Source organism: Nesoenas mayeri (genome assembly GCF_963082525.1).
Source record: "Nesoenas mayeri genome assembly, chromosome: 18".
Taxonomy (NCBI): Eukaryota; Metazoa; Chordata; class Aves; order Columbiformes; family Columbidae; genus Nesoenas; species Nesoenas mayeri.
Window position 1 is genome coordinate 9,680,401 of NC_137566.1, and position 16,968 is coordinate 9,697,368.

Here is a 16,968-nt window from a genome sequence, read left to right on the forward strand (position 1 = left end):
ACAACCGCTTCTTGCTTCACTTCGACAATATTGATGTGGTGATATTTTCGTGCATTACAGGAACATTCCTTCCTCTCAGAAGGAAATGGATGGAGAAATCCAGCCCAGCTGCAAGCATGCTGACAGCCACACCACACCAACAGGCTCTTTCCAAAGGCTGGAGATGGGCAATTTCATATGACCTTATCATAATTTTAATCTTATTTCCTTGATTTTGGGACAGATTCAGAGCAGCCAGTGAAGCTCATTGCTCTCCATGAGGTTACTCGTGGCTGTGTGCAAGTGCAGCAGTGCCTGATCAGGATTTATCTGAATATTTCTACAATGCTGTTACTAAAAAGCTCTGTTCTTCACCCTGAATGGGGCTGATGACCACAGCTCCTCTCCCGGCCCCTCGAATCACGCTTGCTGGTGCTCATGTGTTGGAAAGGAGAACTTGCAGGTGATGTGTACCCAAGTCATTAACCCCAGTTTGCACTGGAAATCTTGCAAATAAAGCTTGTTTTTAGGGCACCTGCTAGTAGGAAACAAAAGCAAAGCACAACCGCTGTTACAGCTGGGTGAGCCCACCCACAGCATTTCTAGCACACAGGGAGACACACAAATCTAATTTATCAGGGTCAACCCTTTTTTTGACCAGGAAACAGCCAGCTGGAGCAGGAAGGGACAAAACACTGATTCTGTGTTAAGTTTAAAGCTGTTCCAATAGTTACCGCTCCACACTCCTGTGCATCCACATGCACGTGCAGCTCATTGAGATGCTCCAGCAGCTCCTCTGTCTTTAGCGGCTGGGGTCCTAACACTGCTAACGGGGATTTAATTTGCTCTTGCTAATGTTTTATCCGTGGTATTAGGTCATGTTTCCCTTTCCACTTGAAAGGCATCTTCAGCTTATTGGCAGCAGTGAAAGTAATAGAGAAATCATTAGAAAGCATAAGGCTGGGGCCGTGCAAATCACACACCGCGGAAGATTATTTCCAAACAATAAAATTAATTGGTGTCATCAGCCACCAGCAGAAACACTGAGAGAGTTCGCATTAAAAAACATAGAGGATTATTGACAGCCCATGCCTCCTCATACATAAAACATTTGATGGCATAATTCTATTTTACTATTTTCTATGCACGAAGGCTTTCCCTGCGTGGAGCTGCGGAGGAGAGTTGAACCAGGCAGCAAGATGCACCCGGGACAGTGATAACACAGCAAAACCTCAGCTCTTGCCTGCACAACGAAGCTGCAAATCACCTGAAAACTGTGTAGATTTGGTCGTATGGTTTGAGGCAGCAGGAAACCAGACTGATTTTCAGAGGACAAGCGCTCAACACCTTTTGCACATCAAGCCTTACAAAGCCGGGCTAGCTGGACTTAAATTTACAACTTTTGGACAAGTGGGACACAAGGACTTTTCTGTCGCAGGGATTTCCAGGGAGCAAATCCCACAGCAAATGACTCAGACCTGGCAAAACCCACGTTCAGCTCCCAGACCCTGAACCAAACACTCTCCTGATCCTGCAAGGTCCAGGTTTGGGTTCACAGCATCTTCCTGGGCTCCCCCATCACCCTGGGGTCCAGCCCCTTGGTGACCATAGAAACCACAGAAGAGCAGAGGATTTTGGCCCTGGCTACAGTATTTATCCCCCTATAATACTAAAAAATGGCTGCAAAATAGTAAAACCCACACAACTGAAAGAGGCAGACAAGGTCACCATCTGAGCAAAGCAGAGTAAACACTATAGCGCTGCCATCACCATGGTGGTTTTTAAAAAAAAAAAGATTAATTCCAAGTCTCAAGAAGGCATGTATGAATTTGTTTTGTTTCAGAAGAAAAAGAATAAATAGTAGCCTCAAGTCAGGATAATATTTATTCACATGCTTCACTTTGAAGTTCAGCCCCTGTTGACTTCACATGGTGTGTGCACATGCTAAATCTTCTCGAGAAAAGAGCTTTCTGAAAGCGCAGCCCTGAGCAAGGAAAGGAAGAAAGGAAACTGTTCAAACCCAGGTATTAACAAAGCAAAATAAGCCCTGGCACCAGGGGAATTACCACTGTCCCTCCAAAATACAAAGGAGAATTTAAATGGTTTTATTATTGCACCTCCCCAAGATGGTGCAGACCTGTAGAGCAACCTCTTCGGTTCAGGGAACTGAATTTCATGGCAGGAAAAGCAAACTGAGAAGAGTAGCCCAGTTAATCTCCAAGATAAATCCCCGTTCACTTGGTTCCTGCCATAAAGAGGGATTTCTCTATACTGCCATTTCTTCCTGACGTCATTTGGATGCATTTCCACGCTTGTGTGGATACCTGGAGAGCTTTAGGCACAGACAGGCAAAAACATGCTGGTGGCAAATGATCCACGTGCACAGTGAAGCCCTGAAAAGCACCTTTCCACCCAACATCCCCACGGGAAACTCCTTCCCAGCCCCACGGAGCAGCCCCTGGTAGTTTTCTGCATTAGCACATGAACATCAAATTTTGGGTCAGGCTCCACATCGCACAGGGCGACCAACCTTTCTGCACTTTGCAAACCCTTCGGTGCGGGTTTGCTCAGCGTGTGCCCAGGAGCAGAAAAGCAAACAGCCCTGCCTTCTGCAAACAGAAGCATCACGAGGGTCACGCTGCAAACAGCCGTCATTCGGCTCCCTCCTTCTCCCCACGAGCAGGGAATATTTTGCTTTCCAAAATACCAAGCACACCACAGATAGTCATCAGTATCAAAATCCCTCTTCCACTTCACCTGCTCTATTGCCCAGAATGCAAACACATGGGAAAGGAAAGTTTCCTTCTACGTATTTTGCATCTCTTATCTCTCTCCGTGGCTCCTCCAACCAGCTTTACTAAACACACGGGTAAACCAGGAAGCTAAATTACACCCTTAATGAACACTACTGGGTAATGTCTCCTCTCCGACCTTTCTTGTAGTTGAGTCCCTCATTTATATAGTCATGCTTCATTTTTCTTTAAGTGTGCCCCTGTTATGGCATTTATTCATTTATGTTTCAGAAGAGAACAGGGCAAAAAATGGACTTAATGGAGCTAGAAATAGAACAGAGCAAAACCACAAGAATCTGAAGATCTGCTCGTCCTTCAGACAGCTTGTACTAACGGGAACTTGCTGCGACTAATTTTAATCGATCGCTACCTCTTTACAAGCCTTTCTGTGGCAAGACAGAGCTGCGGAATTATCTGGGAGGAGCAAAGCACTTGAAATTAAATGTTTTTTGGCTGCTTTACATCCCTGTAACACAGAGTGTGAACAGAAGAGCCTGTTGCAGATTGTGGTGCGAGGAATCGCAACTTAGACTCCAACAGCTCCTGGGACCAGCACAGTAAAACTCTTTCTAAAAAAGCCTTTTCCCCACCACATCACCTGCCAGCCCCAGTGGCTGCAGCTCTGCTCACCTCCCTCCAGGGCCTTTGGCACCAGCCTGTGCCTGCATTTGGAAGGTCCCTGACACTGTGAAAACAAGAAACCCAATGCTAAGCATCCCTGGCCATGGACCATCCACCCCCGGTGTGTCCTCAGCCAGTTTCTCCTCAGTCTAATCCAAGGCAGGTTTTCTTCACCTTGCCTTGCTTGTCAAATGCTCCCCCCTATCAAGGTTAAAACTGATTATCTGCCAACACAGTGTGAGAAGGTGTTGAAGGTTCAGGCTCTGTTGCTCCTCTGAAGGATAACTGCTCCACTGTGAGCCATTGGCCAAGAAGAGGCACATTAGAAGAAGCCCTGGGGTGTGCCAAGCACTCAGGCAAGGGGCAATTAAACCCTTTTATGTGCCAGAAAATGGCTGTAGAGGTGGGGGAAGCTGCCCATAGCCCTGCTGAGCCCCACCGCATCTGCAGAGGGGATGACCTCCGCCAGGTCCCCCGCCAAGGAGCGCAGAGGACAGGGACTCCATCATAGCACAACTGTCCCCTCCAGCCCAGCCTGGCTCCATGAAGGAGCTGACAGCCACACTACCAGCATTGCAGAGCTGTTGGGATATGAATTTTGGTTCTCCGCTGCTCAGGTCCTCCAACAAAGTCAACTGGGATCCAGCCTGACACCCCTGCAGCCCATAGTCTGTCCTGCAGGGAGGATTCCTCGGAGGTTTTATGATAAACGAGGAGACTCCATGGCAGCCAAAGCCACCGGTGCTTCAGGCCAGCCCAGTCCCCAGGTCCTCAGCACAATCCACACGCACCCCTGGGGAAAACCACCTCCCTAGGACCTGCCAGTCCAGCTCCCAGGCTGCAAACAGAGGGGCAAGGGAAACCCAGACAGAAGGAACCTGTAATTTCACAGCACGAGTCTGCTGCTTGGATGCACCGCAAGTGCTCTGGGATCAGGACACGGTCCAAGGCTGCCCAGTCTCTAATGTTATGAAGAAAACCTCCTCTTTGGCATTCTTCTTAAAGCCTCAGTCCTGGGAACCTTGCAATTACTTGCTAACTGAGCTTCCAGTTTTATTTTTTAAGTGTTTAGCCCCTTGCAACTGCAGAAAAAGCCAGAAGCATTATTCAAGTGCTCCCTACTCATTTAAAACAAAGCCTCTAAAAACAACCATGTATCGTCATTGTTTTTTAAAGAAATATCCCACTTTAAGAGCACGTCAGCCATACGCCCTGCATTCTCTCCAACACCAACAGATGACCGCAGGCACTGCCGTCATGGTTTGGTCCAGCACGATGCACCAGCAGAGCCTAGGGAGATGGACACGGGAGGGCTGCAAGCCCAGGAACCAGCTGGGGAGCAGAAGGTCCAGGAGGAGACATCAAACCCCTTCCTCAAGGGACAGCCACCCTGAGAAAGGAAAGACCACGACCACATGCAAAGTATGACCACAAACATCCCCGTTCCAAGCAGGGTTAAGAGCGCAAACCCCCCAAACAAAAAATCCTCAGCCCTACAACCCTCCTGCAAGCCCTTCCCTGAGCTACCAGTCGAGCTGCTGCTCTCAGAGCCTTGTACCCACAGCCATCCCTGGCTGTCCCAGCTCACCCAGTCAACTTCAATGGCTGCACCGCCGCAGGGATCTCTGCAAGGCTAAAAGGCCACCCCAAAAAATTACATCTGGCAGCTCATCAGGAGAAGCAACACTGTGAAAACACACCCCAGCAGGACCCCAGCAGACATGCGTTAACCCTTCATCCTCCTCCAAAGCCCTCATTTTCTTCCCTTTTTCATCTCCCGTTGACATTTATGATCTCCAACCAATGTGATAACTAGCATGTCCCAGTTTGCCAGAGAAAGGTGCAGAAGTTTGGATCCGAGGATGGGCTGAACATAGCCAGCACTAATGGCGAGACTGCAGCGAGGGGAAATCAATGCACAAATGGAATTTGCCAAGAGGCATTTTAAGAGTCAATTCTTCACACTCCAGTAATTAGAACAATATTATGAAAAAAGGCGAGGGGGAGGGCGGGAGGCAGCGCACACACTAGGACTTGGCTGATGGAGGAAAGGGGTTGAGCAAACAGAGTCAAGTGAGGCCTCAAGGCAAGAGTCCTTCACATGGCTTCCTGCAGGCTGGATTTAACCCCAAAGTTCATCTACTTCCCAACTGTAGATTTTTCTATGCATGCATGTTTTTAAATAAAATTTTGTATTTAGATCAAATATGGGCTAATGACCCTAACTCGCCTTCCTCCTCTACCTCAAAAATACCACCAAGGTCAATGGGGTTTTTCCTTCCAGGCAAATACATTCAATTCAAGATCCTGCTACAGATTCTCCTAATGACTAATAAATCTTTGTGCATAATCTGAGGCATCATAAAAGTCTAATCCCACGGAGCACTCAGTCCCAAAAATCAGATTCCCACAGAGAAGCTGTCACCTAGGCTCTACAAAAATCACAGCACCCCCAACTGTTGCATTAGCTGAAAATGCTTAAAATGAGCTTCCCATCCAGCATCTCTCCTATAACAGGACCAAACAGCCCAGCTGACAAGCAAAGCAAAACCAAACAGACCTACATGCTGATGGATCCATCTCTAACATTTCCCCGGCTGCTGGAGCAACCTCTCCAGGGAACGGGTGGACTCAGTTTGCTGCTGATCTCCCGTGTCCCACGTTGATGTGCCCCTGTGCGGAGCCCTTGCCGCCAGCTTTGCCGTGCCGTGCTATTCCCAGGAGCCAGAGAATTCATTTTTAAGGAAAAATGAATTTGCTGTGCAAATCTAGCTTCTGCAAAGACAGCCAGGGAGCAGAACTGACGTATGGGGTTCAAGACAGGCTGGCGCTGTACAATGGTTGTTCATATCTGCTCAAAGTGGGACTCAGCCAGTTCAATTCACATCTGCAGTGAACTGTGATCTCAGCTCTGCTTCTGGAGCACAGACGTCCTTTTGATAAATCCCTCCGTACAGGGACTAAAGCACTATTTCCACATGAAAGAAATACATTCGATTTTTTTTTTTTTAATAATCTTTACAGTCCACTGGCTTGGAAGACCGAGTTTCTCTTTCCCATCGCAGAGCTGTTGCACCCCATCAGGCTCAGGTAAGGGGCTGGGACAGCAGACAGCGACGCTGCAGAGCCCGCTGGCTCGCACCCTGGCTCTCTTCTGTCAAATTAATCCTCCAGTGCAACCTCCAGTTGCTTTGACTTTTGCATGTGCCTAGAAAAGACCAGGGAGCCACAGGGACACCCTTGATATCACACCCGGTGCTCGCACACAAACTCCTCCCAGGATCCCCATCCCTGATTTAATTCTCAGCGAACACTCATAACACCGACACCAAAAGGTCTGTGTGTGGGAGAAGATCTTTTCTCATCTTTTTGTCCTTGAGAAAATGCTACAAAGTGCTTTTTTTTTTTAATCAAAATTCCACTTTTGTATCAGTCCTCTCCAGATATATGTATAGTTTAAGTTAGATGCACAAAACCAAGAGAGAGATAGAAGAGTACATCTGTGTAAGAGCCATTACTCTGCATGTAAGTGACATCCACTGCATCTTTGAGGACAGTGCAATGCAAATATCTGTGCAACTGCCTCCCTACTCGTATGAGTAATCAACTGCCTTCAGCAAGATGACTCTGAAAGGATGTGGAATGGCAGCAGTGGTGGGAACACAGCTGACAGATCTGTCACTGCTCTGCAGGGCCCGGACAAACTGCTGCTCCTTGGGCCACGTCTACAGCAGCTCTTCAGACAACACAGAATCCATACGTTGTGCAAGGTACCCTCACTGCTCCATCGTGTTCAGGCTTCAGCCTGTGGCAGAGCAACCGGGCATCACAGCGTTGAGATCCTTGTGTGCTTCACGCCAGATGCTCCAGAGCTGCTCAAAGTCAGGGGGACCTTGGAGGCGGCAAATGGAAGAGGAGGAGAGCTGGAAACAGGACCATCCCAAGCCCCAGAAGAACATGCAAACTGCTGGCTCTGATCTAAGTGTTACTTCCAACCCATTTGCACATCGCTCCTTGCCCTGAAGTATTAACCACCTTTTTCAAAACTTAAGTAACAGGCTGTGAAATCCCCACCATCTGTTAGTCAGGAGAAATTTCCACCACAACTCAATCAGTCTCTCCCACACAAGCCTTACTCATTAGTAGGGAATGACTGCAAAGTCCACGCTGGCTCAAAAATGTCTAAAATTACTCACAACAGGCCTGGAATAGGAAACCTTGACAAATGCAACTAAGTGCAGTGTGTCCACATCATTAGCTTTACCCAGGGTGCATTAAGGCTGCTTTCTTGCTACCATGATTACGCTTTAATACATAATTAGTAGGAAGAAAATGATGTCAAAGAGGAGAATGTCTCACTTACATGCACACCATTAAGACCAAGAGCGCAAATGAACCAGCTGCAGCATCACCATCTGAGGCTCATTAAGCGGAGCAGCGAGGCACCACGGGCGAGCAGCGCGGTCCCACTGTAGGAATGGCCATGGGCTGCGCACCCGCGGTCGCCCCATCTCCCTCCCAGCCCATACCCAGGCACGGAAAGGTCTGCAAGAGCCACAAAATACAAAGGTTTCTTTGCCCAAGAGAAATGCTCACGCTTTAAAAAGGGAAACTGATACTTCGGATAACTACACAACCCTTACGGATGGTTTTGAGATGTTTTGGTCAGCCCCCCCTGTGCTGTTTAGAGAGATGCTTTTTAAATCCTATTCAAAGCAAACTGCTCCTGACCATCACTGCAGTCCAGCCCTCTGAAGCCGTGTCACCTCCTGGCTCCACCTGCAGTCCCTGCGCGCAGACAGACGGACAGCCCTGCCGCTCTACGATATCCCTCACCAAGTTCTCCAGTCCTCTCTATCCGGGGTCTGTGCGTGCAAAGCAACGCTGCGCCCAGCCCGCAGTGGGCATCCGGGAGGAACCTCATGTGTACAGGGAGTACTGGAAGGAATATTTCCTTTCTGAAAGAAAAGAAAAACACCCTATCTGGAAGCCCTCCAAGAACAAACAAACAGCCCATTCTGACAGCCAGTGGAACAAAATAGTCTGAGATGTTTTTTAGATGTTTCTTTTCCCCTTTAACTTTCCCCCATGTGGGAGGGAGATGAGAAGCCTCCACACCGTCCCCAGGCACGAGCAGCCCTAGTTCCTAAAGCTGTCCTTGAAGAGTACAGGACCCATTGGTCACAGCATCAGTGACATGGAGTCTCTAGAAACACAAGAGACTCATGAGAGACCGAGAGACGAGAGTGCAAACAGGGACCGAAACCACGCTCTGCTGAGACGCGGAGGTTTCAACGCATTTTTCTTGTGCAATGCTTATTTTCTGTGAAACATTAACATTTCTCTTCCAACAAGCGACTGTCCAAATGCAAAGCATCGGTTCGGCAGGAGCGTGTGGGGTCCCAGGCTTGCTGCCCAAAGCCCATTCCCACCCCAGCCCTGGCCCCTTCTGGGATGGGCTGGAGAAGGAGCAGGGGACACCAGGCTCCTCTTGGCATCGGGATGTTTGTGTTCAGCAGCAATATTTCAATGTGCTAACTTGTACCAGCTCTCCCCTGCCCCAAGAGGAACCACACTTTCCTACAGAAGCTTTTTCCCCCCGCCTCCCGTTATTCTTTCTGTTTTATGGGGAAGATGTTGTGCAGAATGACCCTGAGCGCTGGGGTTTGTGGAGTTTGGCAGTGCCAGCATTTTCCGGCTGATGGTTTCACTTTTTGCCCATTCCTCTGAACCGCAGTTACACCCACATGTTAATCTGTTTCAAGAAATGTTAATTATTATTTGTAACCAAAGCTTTTGGCCGTGGGACAGCACCATCATCAGACACTGCAGCTCCAAGAAGCTGAGAAATCTGCAGAGGATTTTAATGAAGAAATAAGAGCTCATTATAAAATAAAAAAAAATCTTTTATTCTAAGACTCCCTCAAGTGATATTACCTGGGATGTATTTCCTTCCCTTCCCAAAGCACACGCACACTGAACAGTTAATCTCAAATGATGCCAGATGTGCTAATTGAGCACCAAGACAAAGACTGACTGCCTGTTGACATCTTTCAGTCACAATGATGCTCCCTGTATCATTAAGTCTCAAATGCCTGATGCCATAATAAAGGAAAATAACAAAGGAAAAACATCTCAAGGGGTTCAAATGAAACCAGGCGTTTTTCAAACAATACGCAAAAATCTGCTGGGGTACCCAAGAGAGCTTGGACTCTTCCCCCTCCTTTTTTTGGAAATATGGACAGATAAATGCTTTACCACTCACAGGATTTCAAGGGAAAATATTCCTTTTCTTCCCAGTTTTGTGTAAAATTACCACAAGGAAAGGTAAAAGAAAAATCAATTTGATACACATTAAGGATATACATTTATCCATGTCCTGATCAACAGCTCAGATTCCTTGCACATTAAAACACTTCAACTGCTGTTTAAGGCCCAACAGCAGTATTCTCCCACCCAGACTATGGGAGTTACGAAAGATCCTGCCCATACTTGCTTGATCTGAAACATAATACCCCTTAATGTGACCCCTTGGAAAAATACTGCGGAAAGCAGCCAAGAAAGGAAAAAAAAAAAAAGAAAAAAGAAAAAGCAAAGCTTCCCAGAATGAACATTTCTGGCTCTTTCAGTTCCACCGAGAAGCTGCACATCTGTAAACAGACCAGATTTGCAAGTAGAGAAGAGAGGAGGGGAAAAATAAAACAGAGAATATGCCACAGCACGGGTCAAAGATTCTGCTGTGGTTAGTACCGGAGGGACAACACGGCTGGGCAGAGGGGGAAGCAGGATTTGGAGCCTTACAAGGTACATTACTAGAGGTGTCGGTGCCTTCCACATCCCTCACAGCAAACACCGCATGGGGGACAGTCCTGCGCGCAGCAGAAAGCACCGCCTGGTCCACGCTTGACTGGCCCCAGAGACCTGCCATTCTTTCGCCCCGTGTTTTAGGGAAGTTCAGCATCACTGTTTCCTGTACCCGCCTTCAGCGTTCCAGCTGAAAACATCTGCTGGAGACACTGCACCTGCCAACACAGCCCCCTGAACCGCAGCCCATGTCCCCACCATGCCCAGGAACAGAATCACAGAACGGTTGGGTTTGGAAGGGACCTCTGGAGATCACCCAGTCCAACCCACCTGCTAACGCAGGGTCACCAGAGCAGATCGCACAGAAATGCGTCCAGGTGGGTTTTGAATGTCTCCAGAGAAGGAGCCTCCACAACCTCTCTGAGCAGCCTGTTCCAGTGCTTTGGCACCCTCAAAGTAAAGAAGTTTCTCCTCAAAGTCAATACATTTCTCCTTATTTTAGGTTTTATGACAAAAATCTTGATCGCAGAACCTAAGCTGACTTTTGAGATCCTAGAGTGAGCTTCCAAGATGGATTTACTTATTTTAACCATCAGCCCACGTCCCACAGCATCACCCAAGACCAACCTGCACCACGGGCAAGGCAGAGCTCGGCGCCTACAGAGTGCGAGACAAGCAGCCCCCAGCCCAAATGAACCCTCGGACTGGCAAATGGGAATAAACCCAACCCACGCTGTCCCAGTCTGCCTTTCTATTTGTAGCATCATCCCAGTATCCAAGTCTCCAGTACGATTCCAGCAAAGCCATTTAAAACACAGGTGGACAAACCTTGGCTGACCCTGACACCAGCTGAGCATTACGCCAGCCAGCACAGAAGGGACCAAACGTCACCCACAGCTCCTACAAACAACAGAGGGGTTAATTATCAACTGGCAGGCAGTGACCTCCCTGCACAGGTATGTCACCAGATGCCTGCCCTGAACAAGGACGTGCAGCAAGGGGCCCAGCGGGTTCCTGTTTCTCGCATGCAATCACATCTACACACATCTCTCTTTGCAGGCCAGTTACTCTACCACTCCCCCGGGAACTGAAGAAACAAAACACAACAACCACGCACACCCTCCTTTTGGGGAATTCTTCTCACTTCTCACTCCACCCGCTGCATACACGCTGTGTGAGTTATACAGCAATTAGAGATGTTTTCATCTGCGATGGGATCCCTTTCTTGACACACATCCAACCAACATGTAGCAGCCATCTGAGTAACTGGCACAGCCGAAAACAAGACGGGAAGGTCTGTCCGGCTGCCCGGCCCTCCGGGGAATTTGAAAACAAATGGGACACAAGGTAGAGCCACCAGCTCTGGTGTGCGATGCATTACAGCACTAAAATGCAGTCATTTATCCAAAAGCCATGCAATTTTCACCTACCTATATTACTTAACATAAATCTCTCCCTTTATCCCCTTTATATGCCCGAACTATGTCAGAAAGGCACCCTTTAAAGTACTTGCTGCAGGGATATTGACTTGTACGTGAAGTTAGAGGTGATGGAGGGAGGGGAATTCTCAGCAGAGAAACACAAACCACCAGCTCTCAGTTTTCACAGATCCATCAGCCTGAGGAAGGGGACACCAAAAATTATACTGCATTATAATGTTTTATATAGAGCACACATCACTTCAACTCTGATGGTACCGCTGGAACCTTCAGATGTGCAGGACGAGCCATGTACAAGTCCCCCATGAGCCACCCACGAGGCACATGTGCCAGAGAACCTTGGTGGAGTCAGTTAATTGAGAGGGAGGATTGATCCAGACCCTGCTCGAGCTGGTGCAGTTCTCACCAACCACTGGACCAGAACCAACAGCACAAAACCCACTACATTAATCTCAATACCTCCTCGTTTTTCATCTGGCCCGTGAGCTGCTTCCCTTTTTCGTTTTTAGAACAGCATCATTTTTTATTCGTGGGTCAGGGTAGGACAGACCCCTATCAAACAAACAGTGCAGGAACTTCAAAAGCAAGTCAGCACAATTAAGTACACACCGGGAGAGCAGAGAGGAGTGGGAGGCTAATAAATGGCACGCTCCGCAGGTTTATGAATATTTGAACTATATTTCTCAAAAAAAAAAACCCAGTACATTACTGCAAGTTATTGGAAATGAGTAACTCCCTTTAATGAACCTTGCTACCATCGTGCTGACTAATAGAGTGGTAAAGAGTTTAATCCATATTTATGTACATTTTATCTCATTATCGTCGGTGCCAATAAATTAGCAAGTCCAATAAGAGTTACATTTCATACCATTACTGGTATTAAATGTGCATGAAGTACTACGCAACAGCACACCATACATGAGCACTAGATTTTTTAGCAAAGGCTGCCCAGCACCCCCGCAGAGGACCCCAGTGCTCACCCCTGCAATATCAGACCCTAATTAAGGCCAAATAAGTATTAACAGGGGTTTTCTTCCCGGAGCGCTGCTTCTGCATCCTGCAGCCGAGACACAGCCACAGAGAAACATTTCTGCAAAACTCACTGGTGATGATGGATTTTAAAGGGATAAGACTAAAAAAAGCGCCAACTTGTAGAAAACAATATCGCAATATATTCTTTTAAGGTGTCGTAACGGGGCCCGGTTAGAAATACATCAACTCAGCATCTCAGGTCACTTTTGGAAATCTCTGTCATGAAACACAGCATGTCCCACCACAGCAGGATTGCTTAACGACTGGACATTGGGGAAAAAGAAAAGCAAACAACACTGGCTGGGAGCAATGTAAACCGGCCTTTCAACTCCCTTGGGTAACTGGGAAACACTGCAACCGAGATTACAAGAAACATGACGCATCTGTTTGGCAAAAGCCTGAGCTGGCCAATTACCGGACATCCCACAACAGCAGAGATGGAGCTTTGTGGCTCCACGGGGATTTTGGCCGGAGAAGCCCACATGGGTCCCGATCCCATTTCACCAGCTGTTCTCCTGGTGACAAGTAAGGAAACAGGAACTTCCCAAGCTTAACACTTAAAAGTAGCAAACCCAGGGATAGAAACCAGTGTTAGTGGATTCCGGCAGCCCCCAACCACACTTGCTCCTTTGGAGGAGGCTCCATCCATCCTACGGCAGCTCCTTCTTGATGAAATCCCAGCTTGGAAGCCAAAGGGAGTCATGGAAAACTCTCTGGAAATAACAGACGGTCAAGGCAAGACTGAGGGATCTGATTTTCCTTCCTTTTCTAAAGCACTCGTGTCTTTCTACCACTAAGAAAAGACCCTGCAGATTCCAAGTGACCAGCCCTTTACGTATAGGTTGGCACCACATAGACACAAGCCACTGCCTTTCTACTGAGTAATTGCACTGCAGCAAACCCAACGGCTATTAGTAATTGCTGTCTCACCCACCTTCTGGTTTGGAGGAGAGAAATAATCACTTAAGTGGCATCCAGAAAGGAAACACCCAACACCACTCCACCAAGGTTTCTATGCAATTAAACGGTCGACTGCTACTGTGCTCCATCCAGAAAAGTCTCCTACACGGCGTACGTGTCTCCTAACCGAAAAAAGCTATTGATCTAAGGAATGAATAGCTCCAGGAAGAATTTTTGGTGCGTGAAGTCTGCATTTGGCCTGTGGGAATGTGGATTGGAGACTCCTCTTGCTCTGGCTGTGACTCAAAGCTGAAAGGCACAACGGTCAACAGCAGATTTTTCCCTGTTTATTTGTTTTGCTGCTGTTGAACACGGATCTGAGGGTATCGTGGGAACAAAAGGTGCCAAAGACAATGGGGATGTTTTGACAGGGGCTGAGGGTGGTGCAGATCAACAGCTGATACTCCCACCAAACTGATAAAGAACCGCATTGGGAAAAGAGCAGTGAGGTTTCCATGTACAGAATCTGTGCCTCCCACATCTCATCAGGTTGTTTGAGGAGGACGATCCATGCAAAAATAAGCAAGGTCCAGGCAATAATTTGGATTTCTTGGAAGTTTTTGATGAGTTTCTTTCCAAAGTCTCCTAAAAACCTAAGTTGTCACGAGGTAAGAGGGAACAGCAGCTCCCCAGCCCAAGTCACAAACCTGAATGTCCTCCCAAAAACTGAACAGGAGGAAGGAAGAGCTGCTCCCTAACCAGACCCAAAAGGAAACCAAACCGTGTTCAGCTGATGTGTTCCAGCAGTGTTTAACGCCATGCTCTATTTACAGGCGTCTCAGGCAATTCGAAACAGCACAAAGCAAGAGACAACGTGACGATAAAGCAGCATTTTAATTAGCAGTGGTTCTTTCCCCAGCCCAAAAGGTTCCTTCTGTGCATTCATATTCCCAGAACAACAAAAGCCTCCTTGTATTTCATAAATCAAAAAAACTCATAAAACAAGCCCCTGCGATTGCACATTCCAGATAATAGCCCAGAAATAAATTAGGCAATAAATATCAAATAATATATCCCCATCAGCAGTGAAAATCTACTCTTTGGATAATCAGAAGTGAAGATGCCTTCCAGCAGCTTACGCCTGGTACCTCGAAAGAGGTAAAACAATAGAGAGCTTTAATAAATCTTTTAACATCTTTTTCACTAAAGAATATAGCGGTTGTCCTGGGTAATAGCTTCCCTGAGCCCGGTATCCATTAGAGTAACAGCACAGCCCCGACGCTGTTCACATCAAAAGTCAGGGTATCAGAACAACAGTATCGTCCAACAGCTCTTATGAACACATAGATACACAGATACTTTGATTTCCCCCAAAAATAAGACATTTCCTATGTACTTTAGAGGCTGATCCCAGAGGCTTTGTAATCTAAAAGGTTAATCATCCTTCGCTAAGGACACAACAGAATCAATCCCATATTCAGGCTGCCACGAGCATGGGGGAACAGGCACCCAGTGCGCGGGTTAAGGGTGCAAAAGATGCTCAGAAAACCCCAAAACCTTTCTATTTTTGTCCAAAACCTGCAGCACAAGTCAGGAGAATCACCCAGCGCCAGCACCATCGCTCCCCCGGAGCCCAGGAGTAACTCTTACCTTTCCAAAATCCCGGACATCGAAGAGGTCAAAGGGATCAAACAGATCGCTGTTTCTTAACCCAAATTTGTCGTGACACACTTTCAGGAAGGTTCGGATGTTCTTCAAACAGAGAAACTGGGGAGAAAGAAAAAGGGAGGCAAAAAGTGAGCACAACAGGCACACATTTTAACCGAGATTTACTGAGTTAAATTCACATGTGAGGTGAGTTAACGGGGGCTTAGAAACTTGCACTGAGAAGCCGTGTATTGGTTTATTTGTTGTTACTGAAGATGTCAGGCTCCTGGTGCCCTGTGAGGGCTCCTGTGTTCTCAGCTGCGCACCAGAAACAAATGCCCTTTTGAAAAACAAGTTTCACATAAGGTAACATTGCAGAAGGGCTGGAAAACTTAAGCCAGGATGTTTCCCTTTCAAGGTCAAAGCCAAATATAAATTACAACTGATGTTCTACAGAAGCCCAGTGTTGGACTTTTAACCATTTCCAGCACGATCCCATGTGGTTCGCTCCAGGAGGGACATACATTATGTTATTTATTGTACACACTGCTGTACATCCATACACATGCATACATGCACATAGACCAAATAAAAGATTGAGACACTGGAAAATCAGGGTTTTTTTTGCTTTGGGGTCTGAAACAACTGACAAATTATTCAAGTAACATTTGCTCCTTTAGCTTCACACCTCCCAGATGCTGCAGGCACCAGAACACCAACAGACCCACAGAAGAACATCAGCCCAGATCCCATTTCCCAAAACCAGGGCAACCCCTGGGACTGTTTCCACAAAGCTTTGCCCATCTTTAGTCTTAGCCCATGCAAAGAGGCGGAAATCTCACCCCTCTCGGGACCACCCTCAGTTATTCAGACAGCTCAGCCGGCAGAGCAACGTTATGTCTCTCTTTCACGAAAATCCTGTCTTTGACTATAGCAATAATTGGCTGTTTGTTTGCGAGCATGATGGATTTTGAAGTCTGGGGACTGCAGACAGTCTCGCTCCAATGGTGAAGCCTGGCAGCACAGGGGCTCACATGAGAACAAAAATCTGCTTCATTTTTGCAGCTGCATCACCTACATGAGGATGACTCTGCTGAGCAAGCCAATTAATTTCACTTCTTTCTGCATCCTCATGCTATTCTACAAAATACCTTCAATTTATTGCTGTATTTTTAAACTTCCCCCCCAGCAAATTCCTCACAAATACACAACAAACATGTTAGAATAAGTAAATTAAAGGGTTGAATCGTCCCCACGTGACAAAGAGGCGCAGGATGCAGGCTGCCTTGGGGGGGTTTGGTCAGCATGGTTTTGTCACATGGCACTCTCTCTGCTCCCCAAGTTGTCACCAAATCAACACCATGCAAAAACACTGCTTGCAAACATCACCAAGAGTTCAAAGCCAAATAAAATAGCTTAATTTTCTTTTAATTAGAAGAATCAAAGCAGCGCCTTTGGGGTTATCGCATCTCCGTAGACAGGAGCGCGGTGCAGCTTGTCGGTATCATTGCACTTGGGATTGTACGTGAGGTTTGTGGCGATGAGATTATCAAAACCGTCTCATTGACAACAGGCTGGTTTACCTACACAGAAATAATAAATAACCTTTTACCCTTCTCCCCCATTCCAGCCCCCTCTGTGCAGAGCTCCCCCAGCACAGGACATTCCCATCACATCAGAGCCTCCTCATTAGACAAGTGCTGGAGGCAGGAATTGAAAACAATTCTGTTTTTCTAGGGCATTCCTCTATCTCA

At 47.2% G+C, this 16,968-nt stretch overlaps 1 protein-coding gene across 4 annotated transcripts in view; it reads right to left on the minus strand.

Annotated features, from left to right (window-relative positions):
- The window catches only part of VAV2 (vav guanine nucleotide exchange factor 2), a gene marked incomplete at both ends in the record, with an annotated part of 113,930 nt that overhangs the window by 72,354 nt on the left and 24,608 nt on the right, over window positions 1-16,968 (minus strand). For all 4 annotated transcript variants that reach the window (XM_080356169.1, XM_080356168.1, XM_080356167.1 and 1 more), the window contains one exon: window positions 15,218-15,334. In XM_080356169.1, the coding sequence (XP_080212295.1) occupies window positions 15,218-15,334 (117 nt within the window). The remainder of the gene's footprint in view (window positions 1-15,217; window positions 15,335-16,968) is intronic.